General features: G+C 50.8%; 1 protein-coding gene across 6 annotated transcripts; it reads right to left on the bottom strand.

Moving 5' to 3' along the window:
• Nucleotides 1–1,179: 1,179 nt before the first annotated feature.
• Nucleotides 1,180–19,460, bottom strand: SLC2A10 (solute carrier family 2 member 10). 6 transcript variants are annotated; one of them, XM_069496205.1, is made up of 6 exons: nt 19,368–19,460; nt 17,062–17,136; nt 8,087–9,358; nt 7,440–7,562; nt 5,670–5,805; nt 1,180–4,654 (listed from the first exon to the last, which is right to left on the bottom strand). In XM_069496205.1, the coding sequence occupies exons 1-6, from the start codon at nt 19,369–19,371 to the stop codon at nt 4,576–4,578; spliced, it is 1,689 nt and encodes a 562-aa protein (XP_069352306.1). In that variant the 5' UTR covers nt 19,372–19,460; the 3' UTR covers nt 1,180–4,575. The 6 variants fall into 6 exon arrangements, with proteins under 6 accessions (XP_069352306.1, XP_069352307.1, XP_069352305.1 ...); XM_069496206.1 differs by lacking the exon at nt 17,062–17,136; XM_069496204.1 differs by lacking the exon at nt 19,368–19,460 and having other exon boundaries at nt 17,062–18,588.
• Between the last annotated feature and the right edge of the window lie 1,105 nt (nt 19,461–20,565).

Below are 20,565 nucleotides of genomic sequence, written 5' to 3'. Positions count from 1 at the left end.
GCTGCAGGGACCGCGCTCTGGTCTAAACTGGTGTCACACTGACACATCAATGCTCGGCTCCTGGAGGGTCTGGCATGAGAGAGAAACGGAGCCACCTCGCCCTTTCTTGGTGCTGTGACTTCCTTGGTGTTCTCACCTTAGAGCTGTATTTAACAGAGTGGGACGCAGGGCGCCAGCTGCACTGGAAGTGACTTTAGGTGGTTCACAAACACTGTGTAAATATGCTGAATCACATCACTGTTCTTTCAGTGCAAACAAAGACGTCTTAGGTGCCACTGTGTCACGAAGGCCTCTCCCACACTTGCTAAGCTCTCCTTCCAACACAGAGCAGCCTCAGGTTCAGAACCCTCAGCGGGCAGCAACGGTGTGGAAGAATTTAGTGAAACAGTATTTTAATGGCTCCTTCCTGTTGCTGTAATTAATATTCGCTTTCTGTATTCACCACCATGCGAGGAGTATTTTACAGCATCAAGTCAGAGCTTATCAGTCCACTGTTCACAGTCCTCCAGCGGCTTCCTGCACATTTAGAATAAAACCTGAGCGCTTTCTGTGGCCTGGAAGGTTCTTCATAGTGGCACCCCTGCTGACCTCGCCCTCTTCTTCCATCACTCTGCACGTCACTCGTGCCTCCTTGATGTTCCTCCAATATGCCCAGCCTAGTCTCACCACAGGGCCTTTGCACATGCTGTGCCATCTGCCAGGAGTGCTCTTGCCCCAGACCTCGTGGCTCACTCTAACCCTTCATGCAAGTCTCTGCTCAGATGCCACCACCTAAAAGAGGGTCTCCCCAACTACCCAGCTACCCCAGCTAAAACGGCACGCAGACATCGCATCTTGCCCCTGTTCCGTCTCTCTCTGGCCCTTTATCTTTCCTCAGCACTCACCGCTAACTGACCTCTCTCCTCCCTCCCTTTCCCTCTCACTTGCTCTTTCCTTCTTTCCATCCATCCTTCCTCCTTCCCATCCCTTTCTGCCCTCCCCTCCTCCCCCCTCCTTCTTGTTCCTAATTTACCTCCCCCGCTAGAATGTCAGCTCCATGAGGACAGGGACCTTGCCTTCTTCACGGCTGTGCCCTCGGGGTCTAGAACAGCACCTAGCACATAATAGATAATAAATATGCACTTGAGGGAAAAATTAATATAGTTTCCTTTTAAAATACATTTATTTAAGTGGAAAAGCAAATCAATTTAAAGAAAAGCATTCGGTTAAGTCGTCCATGTAGTACAACTTGGCAGATAACCAAAGGCGCTAAGCGATGGGCAAACGTCAGGAATGGGCTGTGTGTGCAGAAGACGGGGGCTTGGGAGCTGCTCCCCTGGGGTGATTCTGGGGTTACTGGGGGGAAGGATTTCCCTCTACCTTCCCTGCAGATCAGTGAACAGAACGCTCCTCTGTCCTGGTTGGTGCTAAAGACCTCTGAGTACCTACTATGTGCCCCCAATTTTTAGTGTTCTTTGATACCTCCCCATTCCCAACTGCCACCTGGTCCTTGCCTTCATTGTCCTCACCCACAGCCAGATGTCCCCAGGAGCTGCTGGGACAGTTACTCAGCCATTTAGGAGCACCCACTATGAGCCTGGCCCTATGCTAAGTGATTGACACACGTCGTCTCTGAAGAGCAAGTAGTGCTGTCCCCATAACACGGATGAGCCATCACTCAAGTCACACAGTAATTGTGCCGGTGCCATATGTTTGAGATATGGACAATTTTTATTCCCTCCAGGTATCTTTTCCTCCAGGTTCAATAGCACCTCTCCCGCCCACCCAATTCAAGTGCTTGGCTATTTAGTTTGCTTGGTATTGATTTTCAAAAGTCATGGTTAAGCTGAGAGCCTCAAAAATGCAGAAGAAAGAAGTGTCTCAAAAGGGAAAACTCAAGAATGGAGGCACGGATCTAGGCATAGCATGTTTTGTTAAGCTCATAAGCTATTTTCAAGTTTAGAAGCAACTGTCAATACTTAAAAATCAGGAAATTTTGCACAAAGTCTGAATTTCTGGCTATTTTGGAAAATTCAGATGATTAGGCCACATGGAGCCCACATCCCTACATGGCAGCCACCAGCTGGAATTGAGTGTCCGTCATCCTTTTTTAGAGCGGGCCTGTGTTTGCCAATTTCCACAGACTCCACTACTCCTTATTGTCTTACCATAACTGGCTTCACTCATTTCCATTCCCTACCCGATGAAGAAAGAGAAGAATCCACTCTAAGACTAGAAAAGCATCCTTCTAGGCTGACAGGAGGGGAAAAGAGAATTGAGAGAGGTTTATGGGTTCATGGAAAGAGAACTGATTTGAAGGGGTCACAGGCACAGATATAAGCTGGTAAATATTTAACAACTGCTTTCCATGGAAAAAAGTGTGTGTGTGTACGTTTTACTGAGATAAAGGATGTGTTTATTGTATACAATTTATAAGTAATAAACTCTTTATTGTAAACACTCTTTATTATAAATTTCCTGCAGCCAATTAACTCTTACAGAATGCTTTTGTTGATTTTTTGGGCAAACACTTGTATCCAAAGTCAACTCTCAGTGTAATTTAGCCATCATGTGACAAAATTAGTCCATGAATAATGCCTGCTAGCTAAACAGCTCAGCACCGAGGAACAAGTTCAAGTCTGGCGTGAGTACTGGTTGGAATTTTTGTTTACATTAACAAGGAAGACAAAAGTAAGATAATAAAGATGTATGTTAGAGCTCCTTCTTCAATGACACAGGCAAATGTCTGCGGAACCAGATAACAGTGTTCGAACACTGGGAGAACATTCCCGAAATTTTTTGTGTTATTCACAAAGAATTGGCTACAAAGGAGACACACTTTTACGTTTACTTTGCATTACTACCATTTTATCCAGCATGTTCTCAAGTCTAGAAAATCAAGAGAACAATAAATAAAGCCCTGATCCGCAATGCTCTCTAATCTCTGTGACATAAATGCACTCCCCATAGCCAGTTAAGCCACCAACAGCCAACGTGATGTCGCTGAGCACCGAGCCGGGAAGAGGTGTGCGCTGTCTCCCCGGGGCCCCGTGAGACACTGTACATATAGATAAACCCAAGAGCACAGATAATAGGAAGACACAGTCAAAGGATTAAGAGGTGATGAGTTTTGAGTACTAATTACCTTTGTTTTAATATAACTTATTTAATGATAAGTTTAAGTCATTTAATTTGTTATAATGGCTGTGTTTAACAACCAGCTTGCAAAAAGCCTGAAACTGTGAGTGAGCTCTGGCGCACCACGGGATGTAAGGGACATACCTGGGGAACGAGAGGAGAGGAGCACTTGAGGGGCCAGCGTCCTCAGGGGCTGTGCCAGCACCCACGCGTACGCAGGGATGACACAGTCTGGTCCAACACCAGCACCCAGGATCTATTTTAGCTCCTCGTTCTCTTTGGCATCTGGGAGCTCCTCCTTGTCAGCCCCTTCCTTAAGTGACCATCAGCCTCAGCCACTTGCTCAGTCCCCATCTGACTCACTCTTTGAGGACTGACCCTTTGCAACATCCCAGAGGTGGGGACCTGGGTAACGGAGGGTGAGTAAAGATCCCCTAGGCCCCGGACAAGCCAGGACCCCCCTGAAAGGAGCCAGGGGTGAAATACACCCTTAGGGGCATAATTGTCTCCGTTCTACAGGCGAGGAAACTGTGGTTTGCGGGAGTTGTGACTTACCCAAGGTCAATGGCTGCCAAGAGGCAGAGGCAACACTGACTACCAGGTCTGTTGGCCTCCAAACCCATCTCCCTTCTGCAGAGCCGTCCTGCACCACCCTGGAAACAGCTGCTGGTGCTTGTTTACGTGCGCTGTGCTGGTTCCTGGAGGTTAGTGTGCACAACTCTAGAATCCTACTTACCTTTTCTACCGACTAAAACTTACATCCCTTAAAGAGGTACCCAGCAACTTGAATATTGTTGTGTCACCAGCATTTAGAATTCCAGCTCACTGCAGTCAGAAGAGATCTTAAGAATGACCTGGCCCAGGCCTCCCACTGCACACAGCTGGTCAGAGGCAACGACACAAGCAGAACCAGAACGAGCACTCAGGTCTCCATCACAGTTGCTGGTGAGTAATAAATATTCTGGATAAGAGAATTAGAGGGATTGAACAAAATTCAGAAACAAGAGTCAAAAAGTGGGGCTACCTCTTACCAAAATGGCCCAACCAGAGGAAAAAAAGAGAGTAGAAAACATGATATCCTCAGGTGGATTTAGGGGTGATACCAGGAGAGACGTCTTCCCAGGATTGGTACCCTAGAGATTCTTTGAGAAAAATCTATGGTGCAACGAAGACTCTGTAAGTTGTTCTTGTCATAAATACTGCAGAGATGTGCAAAGTCAGTGGGGAAACTGAGGCATGAAGCTAGATCTCCAGGAATCCTCAGGGTCTAAGACTCAAAATGAAGAGTTTGGGGTTCTCAGACTGTCATTCCTCTCACCCCCAGCAAAAAACGACCTCTTTTGGGGTGGGGCCACTCGCGAAGGACCACCTGGAACTTGTGCTCCAGGGCCTGGGGAGAGGAAGCCAGGGATGGTCTGGTAAGGCCACGGCGCCAGCACTTCCAGGCAGGTGGACTCCTCAGGGGGCTGCAGAGACCTCGATGCGGCTGTACTGGATGCCGGCTGAGTGCTGCCTGTGGCCAAACCTCAGGGCAAACCTGTCAAACAGAATGAGTGGGATGAGGAGGGGGCAGGGGCGGTCAGTGGACCGTATACTGGAGCCCCCTCCCCCTCCCCCTCATTCCCACCCCCCAGTGACCTAAAGACCTGATGAGATCTAGCTCCCACCCATCTGATCTTCTACCCCTCCTGCCTCCCTCCCTCTGTTCCAGCCACACTGGCTTCCTTACTGTTCTTTTGCATGTGCCAGATAAGCTCCAACCTCAGGGCCTTTGCACTGGCTGTTTCTGCTGCCTAGACCCCACCCCCGCATCTTACCATAGCAGCAGCTTTCTTCTTACTAACTTACATTGCACCTCTTCAGAGAAGTCTTCCCTCTCTGACTACCCTCCCGACTTTAGCCATGACCCCTTGCTCCTCTGTCCCCCTCTCTGCCAACCTGGCCCTCTCAACATATTTTGCTCTGTTTCATTTTCTTCTAATTACACAACACCAACTAAAATGCTCTTATTTATGCATTGTTAGCTTGTTTATTTCCGGTCTCTCTCCCCCATGCAAATGGAAGCTCCTTGAGGACACGGACCTTGTCATTCTTAATTTTAGCCACATTTCCTAAGGCTTCAAACACTGCCTGACACATGGTAAGGACTTAATAAACATCCACTGAATGCATGGATTAAGTGCACAGGTGTTTTGTGTACAATTTTTAAGGGCCATGGTTATAATGGTTTGTTCTGTGACTCTAAGATTCTGTGAGTTTAAGATTCCACTATTCTAACCTCCTGTGACTCTATAATTGAGTGATTTAAAATCCCTGTGAGCTGGGCCTTAAAGTCAAATGGAAAGACACGTAGGAAGACACAAAACAACTCAAGGAAAACAACTCATGTACAACGACAGGACAAAACTCACAGTGCCCAGGCAGTAGGCGAGACGGGAAGAGAGGAGGGACGCTGTCTTGCAAAGGGAAAGCACCAGAACCAAAATCCTGGAGCGATGTGCTCAGGGTTGGATACAGTTCTTCCCCCCAGGCCCTCCCCGTCCGCCTCCTACCGTCTCTTCTGGAACTGCTGGTCTATCTCCGCCAATGACTGGCCTTTTGTTTCAGGAACAAATAAATAAATGAAGCCCAGGCCGAGAACAGCGGTCAGTCCGTACAGCAGGAAGGTCCAGGACAAGCCGATGGCACCTGGGAACAGGAGGGCAGGAGGGTGGGCCTGGGCGCCCAGCACGGCCCTGCAGCCTGGGCCAGCTGGCGGGTTCTAGGGTGAGCGCTGACAATCAGTTCAGCCAAGCAAATGTTCCAGATGGTCCGTTTGCAGAGTGACCAACAAGTTGTCAGCTACGAACCTTAAAGCAGGAATCTCGCTGGTTGCCCCAAAGGCAGGGAAAGAGCCAGGCACACACGAGTCCACAAACACAGAGAGACGGCAATTTGTGTTTATGGGAAAGGCCACTGACCCGCATCCAAGCGCTAACCGGCGGGGCGTGCTGGGAACCGCAAAGCCCGCACTGAGGGGGAACGGCGAAACGGCTGCTCGGACGCAGCCTGGCGAAGCTCAGTTTCCCAGAATCCACAGAAATTCCAGGAATTGGTCATTCCGTGAGTGGATCATTCAGGGAATCGAGTTTCAGCCAGTCTGGCCTGCGTCTGACTGAGTCCGGAAAGAGGACGGAAACCACGGTTCAGTCCCGGGGGAGGGGGAGGTGCAGAACCCCAGCCCTTCTCTCGTCCTGGAGCCTCAGGTGGGGCCCGGGTCTCAGGGCCAGGGACCGGGATGGGGATGATGCCAAGTCCTCTGAAGTCAGTCAGCCCAAGACAGAGAGAGGATGTGGAGCAAAGAGTCTTTGTCGAGGTGGAAGCACAAAGTATGGTTTGGACGCCACTCTCGCCTCCAACAGCCATGGCCACACCTCCTCCCAGCAGCCTCCCTGACCAGCTGGACCTGAAGTCCAGGAGGAAGAGCACTGGCTGGGAGGCAGGGGGGCTGGTTCTAGTCTTCTGACTACCTGGCTGGACTGGGGAAGGATGTATTATCCCATCTGTGAAATGGGGATAATAATGACATAACAATCCCAATAAACTCTCCCTCCCTCCTTCCTTTCTTCCCCTCCCTGTCTCTCACTGACTCACTCATTCCACTTAAAGGGAAATGCTCGAAGCCTGAGGCAGCAGGGAGAAGTGGGGAGTCCCTAAGCCTGGGGGTGGGAGACAGCCATGGCGGGCGGGTTCTTCTACCAGTGTTTCCCACGGTCTCCCCACCCTCGAGTTGGCTGTGCCTGTGAGGAGGACACTCTTGGCCACAGGGAGTAGGACAGGACAGAACCCTAAGAACTGTGCCCTGGGGGCCATAGTCAAGGAGCCCTGTGCACTTCAGCCCAGCCGAGCAGGGCCTGTTGAAGACCAGCTGTTCTTTCTGGGCCGGTGTAGTCTCTGACCCACCCACCACCCCTCAGACTGGGGCTGAATGCTGGGGAGTAGGGATGATGTCACCCAGGCTAGAGCTGAGAGAAACTTCCAGCCGGCAGGCGGTCTGGGCCAGCTGAAGCCGGTTTAGAACAAATAAACAGCACCAGCCTCGCACCTGCTGCCTGACCGCGGCCAGGCCCTCGCGGTACCAAGCACAGGCTACCAGCTGCTAGCTGGCCCGGGCAGTTTTACTGCGTGTCTGTGTGTTCTGGGTGTTGTCCTGGCACGTCTGTGCAGTTTCTGCACAGAATAACTCTGCCCCTAGCGATAGGAAAATTCACAAAGCTCTTTTGCTCTAGGGTGGGGAGGCTGGGCCACAGGAAAGAGAGTGGACTCACCGGGGGAGGACTTACCGATGAGATGGAGGAAGGAGAGGCTGATGAAGAGGTTGGTGGCCCAGTTGAAGCTGTTGCAGAAGGCGAAGGCTCTCCCTCGGACCTCCACAGGGTAGATCTCGCTGAGGACAAGCCAGGTCACTAGGGCGGGAGAGCAGGGGGCTCCTAGGCGGAGGCCGGGACCTGGGCCTGGCACCAACGGGTCGAGCAGGCAGCCTCCCAATAGCGTGCTTTAAGCAGAATGTCAGCTCCTGACACCCAGTTCTCCTGAACCGCTGGTCCCCTACTGCTGCAAGAATCCCTGCAGGGTGACCCACAACCTCGGTCTGCCCGAGACTGAGGCACTTCCCGGGACACGAGGCTCCCAGCGCCGAGGCTGGAACAGTCCTGAGCCAACTGGGATGTTGGTTTTCTCCCTATTCAGTAAATTCCTGTCATGTAAACCCTTTCATTGAGCTGTCCAGGGACAGACCCAGGTTTTACGAGGCCTGAAGCCTAAATTATTTGGGGGCCTTTTCAAGAATCCAAACACAAAATCAGGATCAGGCCCTGGGAAGAGCCCTGAAGCTTCGTGATCAACTCACCTCTAGCGCCCCTCAGAGACCCCGGCTGTACAGCCCCCCAGCTTCCCACGAACAGGGCATCTGCACAGAAACACCGCTCACCTGGCCCGAATCCGAAGGAGAAGGCGCTCACGAAGAGCATCAGGCAGACCAGCGCCGCCCAGCGCAGCAGCCTGTGCCCGGGGGAGGCGGGCGGGGGCGCCGGGAAGGCGGTGCTCAGCGCTGGCAGGGGTGAGGCCTCGGGGTCTCCAGCTCTGGAGTGGGGCTTGGTTGACAAGACTGGCTCCCTTCGGTCCCCGCTGGTGCTCGGCATTGGAGGTGGAGATGAGCCCTTGAGCGGGCCAGGGTCTGCAGGGAGGCCTGTCTGCCCGGTGGCATTGGGCATGGCCAGGCAGCTCGGGCCCGAGTCCATGGGCACGGCAAAGCTGACCAGGCCTATGCCGCTGACCGACAGGGCCATGAGGGCACAGCCAGCTAGCAGCAGGGCCCTGCGGCCCGCACGGTCCACCAGCCCCATGGCGGTCAGGGTCGCTGCCACCTTCACCGCGCCGAGCCCCACGGAGGCCAGCACAGCTGAGGATCCCCCCCGGAAGCCGACCGAGTGGAAGATGGTGGAGGCGTAGCACAGCACATTGGGCTGCCCCGTTAGCTGCTGGAAAAGCACCAGCCCCAGGCCCACTGCGGTCCGGCCTCGCATGTTATCCCGGGCCCTGAAGAGGTCCAGAAAGGAATACTGTAGCCTCCCGGGGCCCAGCTTGGGGGCCTCACCTCCCTGGAGTGGAATGAGGTCCTTGTGGGCTGCAGTGTCGTCTGCACCAGCAGGGAGGAAGAGGAGGCTGAGGGATTGCAGGAGCGCAGGCGCGGCGGCCCAGCCAAACATATGCCTCCATCCCCAGGGGGCACCGGCCAGTGCATAGTTGAGGGCGTAGGAGAGCAGGACGCCCACGGTGATACCTGCCTCGTAGAGGGACACCAGCACTCCCCGCTGCCACGGCCCCACCAGCTCTGACACGTAGATGCAGCAGGCCATGGAGGAGAGGGAGATGGCAAAGCCAACCGCTGAGCGGCCCAGGACCAGCCAGGCCAGGGAGCCAGCCAGGCCCAGGTCCAGGCTACCTGCCAACAGCACCAAGTTGCTGCCCAGGATGGCCTGTTTCCTGCCATAGCGGTCAATGAGGAAGCCCCCCACCAGGGAGGCGAGGAGAGCCCCCAGGAGCAGGCTGCCCACCAGGAGCTCCTGCTCGGAGCAGCTTAGGCCAAAGTCAAGTTGCAGTGGCAGCAGGGCACCCGAAATGACTGCCAGTTCATATCCAAAGGTCAGGCCACCCAGCAAAGACACAGAGGCACACAGGGGCAGGACAGGTGGGGGACAGCCTGAAAAACAAAAGTGACAGAGTTCAAAATGGCTCCTTGTCAGAGCATCTATCCTTTCAACCTCTCCATCTGTCAACCTCTCCATGTACCCATCTATCTTCTTCTGTTTAACCATCCATCTACCCACCCACCCATCCATCCATCCACCCTCCAGTCATCCATCTACTACATCTATTCAACCATGTGTTCATCCACCCATCCATTCTCCATTCATTCACCCATCCATCCATCCATCCATTTACATATTCATCCATCTATCTGTCCATTTATCTACCCCTTAATCCAACCAACCATCCATTGATTTATTGATCCATCTATCCACAAGTCCATCCATGCACGCACCCATCTCTATATTCCATTCTTTTATATCCCCATCCACACACCCATCAATCCATCTGAATTTATTTATCTGGTGTCTGCAACAAGCCAGATAAATGTTCTTGGTGCTGGAATACAGTGGTGTTGTCAAAGACCTAACATTTTAGAAATAGGAAGATAATAAATAAGTATGTAATTTCAGGGCGTGAAAGATGTCATAGAAAATAAAGCAGGGAAATAGAATTAAGAGTGATGTCGGTATCCTATTTTAAACAGGGTAGTCAGCTGAGGCCTCTCTGAAGAGGGGATAGCTGAGCAGAGCTCTGAATGAAGTGACAGAGAAAGCCACAGGAAAATCTGGAAGAAGAACATTCTAGACCGAGGGAACACCAGTTATAAAGGCTCTGAAATAGGACAGTTTTTGGTATGTTTGAACAACTATGAATATTAATAACGAGTACTTATATGGCACTTACTAAATGCCAGAACCTGTTTTAAGAACTTTACATGTATTTTCTCATTTAAATCTTACAACAACCCTATAACATATTATTTGCATCATCCTCCAAGGTGCAGAGAGGTTAAGAAACTTTCCCATGGTCACACAGCAAGTAAGAGGTAGAGCTGATATGGCTACAGTGAGGACTTTAAATCACTGTGCGGATCAGTCTGGAGGCCAGAGGGGCTGGAGCCAGGAGAAGAAGGCAGGGGCCTGACCACATGAGGCTCTGCAGGTCTTGAGGACAATGATGAGTTTCATTCTCAATGGATGGACATCCTTGGTGGCTTCAGCTAGGAGTAAGGTGGTCTATTTTTAATTTTTAAAAGATTGCTCTTGGTGATGTACAGAGATGCTAAGTGAAGTGGGTGTGGCCCACCCAATGGCTATTCATCCCTTCTTCATTGGTATCAAGACTATATCCAGGCCGGGCGTGGTGGCTCACGCCTGTAATCCTAGCACTCTGGGAGGCCGAGGTGGGCGGATCGTTTGAGCTCAGGAGTTCGAGACCAGCCTGAGCAAGAGCGAGACCCCATCTCTACTAAAAATAGAACGAAATTATATGGACAGCTAAAAATATATATAGAACAAATTAGCCGGGCATGGTGGTGCATGCCTGTAGTCCCAGCTACTCAGGAGGCTGAGACAGGAGGATCGCTTCAGCTCAGGAGTTTGAGGTTGCTATGAGCGAGGCTGACGCCACGGCACTCACTCTAGCCTGGGCAACAGAGTGAGACTCTGTCTCAAAAAAAAAAAAAAGACTATATCCAGCTAAAAGATTACATTTCCCAGCCTTTCCTGCAGCTACAGGTGGCCAATAAGACAGAAGACGTACTTTTTCAGTGGGACTTTGAGAAAAGCTTTCCAAGAAGTGGGTAGCAGAGACAGACTGCTAGCTAGATTGTTTTTTGCCCACCCTTCTTGTTCTTTTACTTCTTGCCTGGAATGCAAATGTTATGGCTGGTGCTCCAGCGCCATTTTGGAACACAGTGGAGGGGTGACCATGAAGATGCAAGCTACGCACTGACATGGTAGAACAAAATATAGAAGGAGCCTGGGTCTCCGATAACAGTAAACCTGCCATATCAACAATGGATTGTCAATCTCCAGACTTTTGTATATGACAGGAAAAAAATCCTAACAATTTCTAACTTAGTGAAACTTTCTATTCCTAGCACTGAAACCAGACAGCAAGAGAGAACCCAGGTTGGGAGGCTAGTACAAGGGTCCAGGTGAGAGTGGTAATGACAGACTGAAGAGGAAATGCCACAGAGCAGGGAGCTGCCAGTTATCATACGTGGGTAAAATGGGCTGCATGTAAGACAACAAGGGACGGTGGGGTCTGTGGCAAGTTGGAAAGCTCATGCCTCATCCAAAGTCACAACGCAGCTCTAGGAATTGTTAACACATGAAAATGCGGAATCTCTGGCAAATGATGACAAGGGTAGCTGCCATTTCATGACTGCTCCCTCTGTGCCAGGCTTAATGTAAGACATTTTTGCATCATTTCATGTAATCCTCACAACAACCTTATAAGGTAGGTATTATTGATAGTTCTACTTGACAGATAAAGAAATTGGAATACAGAAAAATCAAAAGCTACCAGATTTGTTTAAAAAGAAAAACGAACAGCTTATTTTTAAAAAAAGAGAAGCCAGAAATCCAGATTTTTATAAACTGTCTTCTGATTTTTAAATGCTATTCCAAGAATGTATTAAAATATGGTTTGGGCCAGACAAAACACATCTCAAAATGCAGCCCGTTGGCACCAGTTTCCAACTGCTTCTATATGGAAACGAATCTTCAAGGAAAAGAGAGTTCTGAGGATAGTGAACATGTATTACTTTTTCTGTCTACCTGGAATCTTTTCCACTGGGGAGGAGCCCCTTCCCCACTGGTGGGGCTGCCAGTCATGTGTCCCTACCACCCACACATAGGGATGGGCAAGTGACACAGACTGGGTCGTTCAAGGAATTGCTGTGCATACAATGGAAAAAGGACTCTATTTTTGAGAATCTCAAGTTGCAGAAACAAAATGGCCATTTGTGATACTGTACAGAGGCCTTCATGAGAATGAAACCAATACATACAAAAAGAAAGCCAAAAGATAATAAGAACAAGAAACAGAGACCCAGTAGTATTGCAGGAACCCCTAGATCTAGCAGTGCCTGAAGCTTACTCAAGCCATTGGACTCTCCAGTTACATGAGCCAACAAATACTCCTTGTTCCTTAATCCAAATCCAGTTGGTTTACGTAAATTATAATTAAAAAGCTCCCAACTAATATATTAGGTAACAGAATTCCCAGATCCATGGAATGAACCTGAAACCTCTCCATCTTAGTTGAGGAAAGCATGCTTTCTTACTCTGGGTGGGAGAGGAAACTAATTCTTTTTGTTGTTAATTGAAGAACTTGTAGGACTCCAAAGTCATTGTTATATACACAGTAGTGAGGAAAGGACAGTGCTTTAGACATTAGGAAAACAAGGTTCTTTTCTGTTTTGTGACAGTTCTGTTCAATTTATTACGTGACACAGGCTGGTCTCTTTTCCCCTTTCTGGGCTGTGGGAGCTAGTCGCTAAAGACGACTCCCAGTGAACCATGCCTCCTGGTATTTATGCCTTTATGTGGTTTCCTCTCACACTGAATCTCGGTAGCTCTGTGACTAGTTTTAACCACCAGATTATTGCTGAAGTGACACTGTGCCAGTCTTTGAGCAATTTCTAGTTTTTATGTTTTGGGGGAGCCCCAAGCCACCATGTAAGAAGTCTGGCTACCCCCTGTGACATGGAGAAACCATGTGGAGAGGCCTTTAGACAATAAAGGAGGGAGAGAGGCCCAGCCATGCCAGAATCCTATATCAGCCTCCAAATGGTGTCAACTGCAGCCGCCATCTGACTGTAGTTTCACAAGAGACCTGAACTGACAGCAGCAGAAGAACTGCCCAGCTGAGCCCATTCAACCCAGAGAACTATTAGATATAATAAAATGGTTGTTATTAGAGGACACTAAGTTTTGGGTGTTTTGTTACGCTGCAATCGGTAACCGAAATATGAGTCTGTCTTTGCCCATCTATAAAATGAGGAAACATTATTAGATCAGTCTCTTCCAAAGTGTTCATGACACATTGATAGAAGATTTGTTTCAACACCTATTTACCAATAGATAAAAAGTAACCATTCAAACGTTTTTCCCCTTTAAGGTGGAACAGAGATTTCTGAGCGCATGGTGAGTGAACGCAAGGTCAGTTAGTGGAAATCAGGAGAGCGTGCCACGACCCAGCTACTTCATTACTTAGGAAACACTAAACTGCATGATGGTTCTGACTTCTGTATCTTAAACTGTGGGGCTTTTAGTCCTAGGTTAGTTTATATGCAAATGGACCACTGGCTAAAGATGAAAAATGAAGAGGATAAGAAATGAGGAGGAGCTCAAAAAAATAATAATTCTGTAAAATTCTTCCTAAGTCCAAAGAAATAGGTGCTTCATTATTCCCATTTTATAGATGAACAAACTAATGAAAAAGGTAGAAAATTCTCGGCTGAATGTGAGGATGTGAGAAGTCTTTGTCTCGTTTTGCTTTGGTTTTGGTAGATTTGTTTCTTTTTTTGGTCATTGGCTTCTTTTTCCCTCCCAGCCCGACGACTGCAGTTATCTGAGAGTTCTGGTTCTGAAGGATATTAAGCTTCTTTCTCTGTTAAAGCAGCCTCCGTGCATACCTCGCTCTGTGCTCACCCTCAGCTGCACTTGAACTCTAGTCTCAGTTTGCTCGTATATAAAACGGGGACGATGATGCCCACCCTACCTGCTCCCAGAGCTGGTGGGAAGATGAAATGAAACAGGTGTTAGGGTGTGAAGTCTGTATGTGGGGGAGAAAGAATTCTCAGAGGAAGTTTAGGATAGACAGAAGCGCAAAAGCAAAGTTTTATTTACTCTCTCTCCGAAGACAGAGGAGGCGCTGGCCCCAAGGCCAAATGACGCTAACTTTTTATTAGGGCAGGCTGAGGAGGGGTTGGGGTGAGGATTTATGACTATAGAAGCTGGGAAAATTAAAACATGAACCCAAGGAACAAATGGAATTAATGAATATGAAAGCAGATGTTAATGAAATGGAAAAAATAGAACCACCACCAACAGGACGGCTGATCACTAAAACTCAAGTTGGTTCTTTGACATGACTAAGAAAACAGATAACGCTTTGGCACGTGTGATCGAGGGGGAAAGACAGAAATAGAAACAGCATCAGGAACCGCGAAGGGGCCCTAAGCACAGGGTACAGGGGAAAGAGAAAGCAGAAGCCATTTCAACAATGGAGGCACAGACAGCAGCTTGCAGATAGACAGATCAGCCTCTCTCAACTCACACTCTCCCTTCCTCCTGCTTCTGAAACCCTTACTTACCTACATTTGGACATGCGGTGAGCTTCCCCCTCCCTCAGGGTCTCTGCATTTTCAAACCCCTTTAACCCAACAGGTTAAACTGCAGTGGCGTGCTATGTGTCTCTCGTGAAAGCAGTATAGAGTGGGATGCTTATAAGTTCCAGCTGAGAGCTTCTGCTCTAAAAAGGTGAACTCGTTCACATTTATTGCAATTCCTGATATGCTTGAATTTGCTTCTCCCATTTATTTTTGTGTCTTCTAGTCACTGTACTATCGACATACGTCTTTTTTCCTCTGTTTCTGCTTTTGATGGATCAATTAAGGTTTTTACGTTCCATTTTTTCACCACGGATTTGAGTGCTATCCTCCCGATTTCTTTTCTTCTGAGAGCAGCACTGTCTCACGGCATTTCCCGCAATGATGGGGATTTCTCCATCTCTGCTGTCCCACGCGGTAGTCACCAGCCACACGTGGGTAGTGAGCACTTGAGATGTGGCCAACGTGATAGAGGAACTGAATTTTTAATTTTTAAAAATTTTAAAATTTTAATGAATTTACACATAAAAATAGCCACATGTGGCCAGTGGCTACCCTATTGGCAGTGTAGCTGTACGGGTTCCTCTTAATTTGCAATTTAAACACTTAAATTTACATAATTCTGGAACCATCTAGAGTAATCCAGCAGTATCAATCTGACTCACCCCGCCCCCGCCCCGGATCTGAGAGGAACATTTGTAACACTATAGCCAGATGTACGGAGTGTTTTCTCTGGATCAGGCACTGCTTTGAGCACTTTAAGTTTAATAACCCATTTAATTCTCACCGCAACTTTATGAGGCAGGCTCTTGTGTTATTTATGAATGAATAAACCGATCATCAGAGAGGTGAACTTGACTTGCCTAAGGTCAAAAGTAGTAGTAAGCAGCTGAGGCTCTAATCAAAGCCAGGCAGTCTGCTCCACAGGCCATACTCTCGACCACCCCATTATAAAACCGTGGTGTAATATGATTTCACTTTGTTCTCTCTTACTTCTGCCTCTTCCCAGATCTGTTAGGCAATTCTTGTGCACGGGAGGGGTTCCATCTGGAGGAACATTCCCGGCCCACCCCTTTCTGCTCAGTCTTCTCCCCTTCCCCCCTGTCCCCAGGGAAATAACCCACTTCCATCCCCAGCTGGCCCTGTGCTTCCTGTTCCGATGCCAGTAAATATCCTGGAAGATTACGTGCCCAGACCCTGCTCTGCCTGCACCTCCCTTTGCCGCCCTCCCACCTCCCTCGTTCCTGGGTTTACTCCCAGAAAGGAAGGTTCTTCCAGGCCGTGGGAGGCACTTGAGGTAGCATAGAATCTGTTTGCCATTTCCTGGGTTTCCCTTGAGGAACTCAGCCAGAGGGCTCGGAGGCCAAGCTGAGTTCCATAGGGTCTGCTGGGAAACACATCAGTGCAGATTTGGGTCGCAGTGGTAAGAGAACAATAAAATTACAAGTGAAATAAAATAAAAGTCATAACAGGTATCACCTGTGGAGCACCTCTTCTGTCAAAGACTTTATACGCCTTCTCGCAGTTCATCCTCATAACAACCCTCAGCGGTACTGCTACAGCTACAACTATCCCATTTTACAGATGGGGAGAGTAAGGCGCAGAGTGTTCTCACAGCTAGGAGGCACCAGGATCAGGATGGTAATGGTGACCCACAGGACTGCCAAATCCATGAACTTAAGCACTTTGCTGCACTGACCTACTAGCAAGAAAGGCCAATCAGAGATAGGTGGTGAGGTGGGAGACAGAAGCGGGGCAGGGGGCAGAGGTTGAGGGGAAAGAGCTGTCAGGAAAACCCCAAGGGACAAAGCCTGATGAAGTGGTACTGTCCCAAGGAGCTATAAAGGAGAGCCCCAAAGGAGTCGGAGCCATTAGAAAGACTGGGGAAGAACACTCCCTTCCTGAAGTTTTCCATGGCTCCTGTCACCTGTTTGAGTAAGTCCGGCCTCCTTGGTGCGGCATCCAAGGCCCTTCATGGGGTGGCCTGACTCCTCGGCCACTTCTCATTCTGGGCCCTGTCCCCATGCCTCCCACGCGCACCTTGCGAACACCTTTGCTCCCGGCACACATCATACACTCTCATGCTGCTCCGCCTCTGCACATGCTGGTCCTTCTGCCTGGGCCACCCTTGTTCCCCAAAGAAAGGGTCCCTTTGTTCCCCTACTCTCCCTCTTCAGCCCCAGATCTTGTGTCACCTCCCCAGGGAGCCTCCAGTTATATACACCTATTATTTGGCATCCATTCCTTCCTTCCTATTGTCCCCAGTTCTCCTGGTTTGGGTGGAGATGACCACTCCCACCTCCGCCCCCAGCGCCCAGCCCTGGGGTTGTGTCCATGACCCAGATCTAATCGATCAGCAGATTCCCCGGCCCTGGGCAGAGGTGAATGCCACACGGCTGAACTGGGCCAGTGAGAGTCAGCCTCGGGGTGTTTGCTCACTGGGGGTGCGGGGTGCTGAGCTGCTAGTTTACCTGCCTGGAGCAGCTGGGGGCATCTTCCACCTGAGGAATTCCAGACATTGTCTGAGCCTCTGGATCCAACCGCACCTGAAGCCATGGACTTCTCAGTGACCAATAATACTCTTTTTTTGCTTCAGCTAGTGTGAGAGGGGCCCTGACTAATTCCTGTACGTCTTCCTCAACTCCCCAAGCCACATTTTTCACTTCCAACCAACTCTGCATGCACAGAGGCACAGAGAGGTGAAGACATTTGCTCAAGGTGACACAGTCTGTAAGTGACAGAGCAGGGACTTGAACTCGGGCAGTCTGACTCCTGAGTCCCAGTGTTGGGTGTTTTAAAAAATAAAAGCCCACGTGAACTGACCATTTACCATGTGCACGTGGTGAGCCGAGCGCTTTAAGTTCATTTTCTCACATCATTCCCATGGCTGCCCTAGGATAAGGGTATCTTACAGTGACAATCAGAACCCACTTCTGATCCCAAAGTCTACATATAGAGCCCAATCCCTGGACCCTGCTATGACGAGAGCAGCCTGGGGACTTGGGAGGACAGGCTCTGGGAAATTGTGCTGTGGAGGTTAAGAGGACGAACTCTGGAGTCAGATTTGGAGTTGGCCACCAGCTGTGCTGGGTGGTACAGTGGTTAGAATGCAGACTAGTGCCAGACTGCTGGGGTTCCACTCCAGCTTCTCCTCTCCGTAGCTGTGTGACCTTAGGGCACTCACTTAACCTCTCTGAGCCTCCCCATCTACAAATAGGATCATAATACTTACTTCATATGCCTACCTATGTCATAGCCAGTGTTAGCTATTATGATTCTCCATAGAACCCAGAATGAGCTTTTAAAAGATAATTCAGGTCATGCCTCCCACAGCAGCTTAACACCCTCCTCCAGCTTCTTATGTCATTTGGAATAAAATACAAACTTCTCACCGTGGGCTACCAAGCCCTGCATGATCTGGCCCCTGCTCAATTCTCTGATGTCCCTGATGTCCCTTTGAGCCCTCTCCCCTCACCCACTGTGCTCCAGCCACCCTGGCCTGCACCACACCAGCTCACTCCTGCCTTGGGAACTTTGCACTTGCTGTTCCTGCCACCTGGAAGCTGTTCCCCCACATCTGAGCAAGGCCCACTTCTGAGTAAGGTCTCAGCTCCAATGTTGCCTTACCTGGGGAGGCCTACCCTGCCCACCTACCTAAGGAACCCCCTGCCGCTGGCCTTCACACGACACGACCTCGTTTTATGTGTCCACAACACCTTGTCGCTCTCTGAAATTATCTTATTAATAAACTTGTTTATCTAGCTCCTCAGTCAGACTGTCAGCACCTTGAGAAAGGGGAGTATTGTCTATTCTGTTCACTGCTGAATCCCTACCCCTTAAACCCGCGGTTCCCAACTCCCCAGGAGCGAACTGATACTGCTCCCGCCTGTTAGGGACTGGCCGCAGAACTCCGTGGCCCCCCAACCCCCTCTCCATCCGTGTTAAAATTGTCTTCCATGAAACTTAGAAAGGGGGGGGCGCACAAGCGGCATCAAGCAAGGGAAGCTTCATCTGCATTGGCAGCTGCTCCCCATCTCTCGCATCACCGCCTCAGCTCCGCCTCCCCGCCCCCGCCATCCCCCCACCCCGTCCCGTCTATGGAAAAATTGTTTTCCATGAAACCGGTCCCTGGTGCCAAAAAGGTTGGGTCCGCTGCCTTAAACCAATGTCAGCACATAGTAGGCGCTCACTAAAGAATGAATGAATGAATGACCCTTTGAGGCTTCCGAATCCAGAGAGAAAATGGGAATCCCAGTCTCATCAGGCAACAAAGACATCCCCTTCTCCCCACCCCATCCCTCCATTCTGTATCAAAATTCCCCCTCTGTCTCCTCCACCGAATCGCCTCCAGGGCAGTACTTCTGCATGTTTTGCTGGCGGGCAGAATTCCCAGGCCCAAAGCAGCGCCTGGGGCACAAGAGTGCTCAGCGAATTGATCAGGGACTTTGTCCTTTTGGAGCCTCCATTTCTTCACCTGCGGAATAGGAACAATTTCGCTTGCCTGGGGGCTGTCAGGGCCAAGGCCGCCAGGCAAGTGTCTGGGCCCGAGTGGGCGCTCAGATCGAGCAAGGAGCCACTTTTCCCAGGCAGAAAGGAGGGAAGGAAGCGCGCCCAGCCCCTTCCGAGCCCCGGCGGGCCGCGGGCCTGCGCTCCGGGCCTGACACCGGCATCCGGCCGGGCGCTGCGGGGGGCCGCGAGGGACGCGGAGGGGGTGCCGGGCGGGGGCACACCCGGGAGGGGCCGCGCGCCCCGCGGGCAGCGCCCGATCGGGACTTACCCATGGCGAGCGGGACTCCGCGGCGTGCTAGGGACGGGGGCGGGCTGGGCGCGCATCCCCCGGGCCAGAGTCCCCGCCGCGGCCGCCGGACAAACTTTCCGGCCCGCCTCCCGCCTGCGTCCCTCCCCGCCCGCCCGCAGCGCCGCCACGTCGGCCAGCCCCGGCTCCTTGTGCCTGGAGGCGGGACGCAGGGGAGCCCGGGACCGCCCCCGGCCGGCCCAGCCTGGCCGGGACCCCCTCACCACCTGCTGTCCTCCCCTTGGGGGGACCCATCGGTGGTCCTCCTCAGGGGCACCCTGGCCCGCCACCCTCCCCTGACCCCACACCCGCAGACCTTCTCGGGTACCCCTCCCGCCGTTCTCCCTGGCGAGGGAGTCCCCACGCGCTGTCCTCCCCTGGCCTCTTGGCAGGGAGGAGACTCCCCAGTCTCCGCGGACCACACTTATGTGACCTCCCCAGCGTGTGTCCACACCCGCACCTACACTGCCTGAGACACTCTCCCGCGATTCATCATCCATTCGTTCCACACAGGTCGGGGCACCTACCATGGGCCAGGCACTCAGCTAGACTTGGGCTGCTGGAGAAAAGACAGCGTTTTTGTTCTTCAGGAGCTTACCTTCTAGTGGGGGAAGATAAAAAATAAATAACTAAAGGAGCCTGAAAAAGGCCAGGTAGCAATAAAGACCAGGCAGAGAATTAAATGAGGGTGGTGGGTTAGGCAGGCACAGGTGGCTGCTCTAGCTCAGCCAGTCTGAGCACAGGACATGTGAGCTGAGACCTGATATTCCAGGCAGAGGGAACAGCAAACGAAAATGCCCTGAGGTGGGAAGGAGCTTGTGGGGTAGAAGGCCCAACAGAAACGCCAGCAGTGGACAGGGAGCGTGGAGGGAGCCGGGCCGTGGGAAGGGATCAGGGAGGCCAGGGTCAGGCATGTGGACTTCATCCCAATGGACAGGAGAAACAACAACTTGGCAATTCTAACAGGTTATAGGAGCAAGGGTGGGAAGAGGGAGACCACTTGGGAGGCTGTTGCAAGGTGAGAGATGAGGCTGGTTTGGACTCACGTGACCGTGGTGGGGCTGGAGAAAAGTGGGCAGATTGGAGATAGACTCAGTAAGGACTTGCAAACTGGGACAGGAGCAGCTTGGGCTGGAAAATGAGATCTTGACTTTGAGCTGTGTGACCGTTGAGGCGCTCG

The sequence above is a fragment of the Eulemur rufifrons genome, chromosome 20 (genome assembly GCF_041146395.1).
Source record: "Eulemur rufifrons isolate Redbay chromosome 20, OSU_ERuf_1, whole genome shotgun sequence".
NCBI classification, from domain to species: Eukaryota; Metazoa; Chordata; class Mammalia; order Primates; family Lemuridae; genus Eulemur; species Eulemur rufifrons.
The sequence above is the reverse complement of the archived record's forward strand: the minus strand, read 5'-3'. Positions and strand labels throughout refer to the sequence as shown.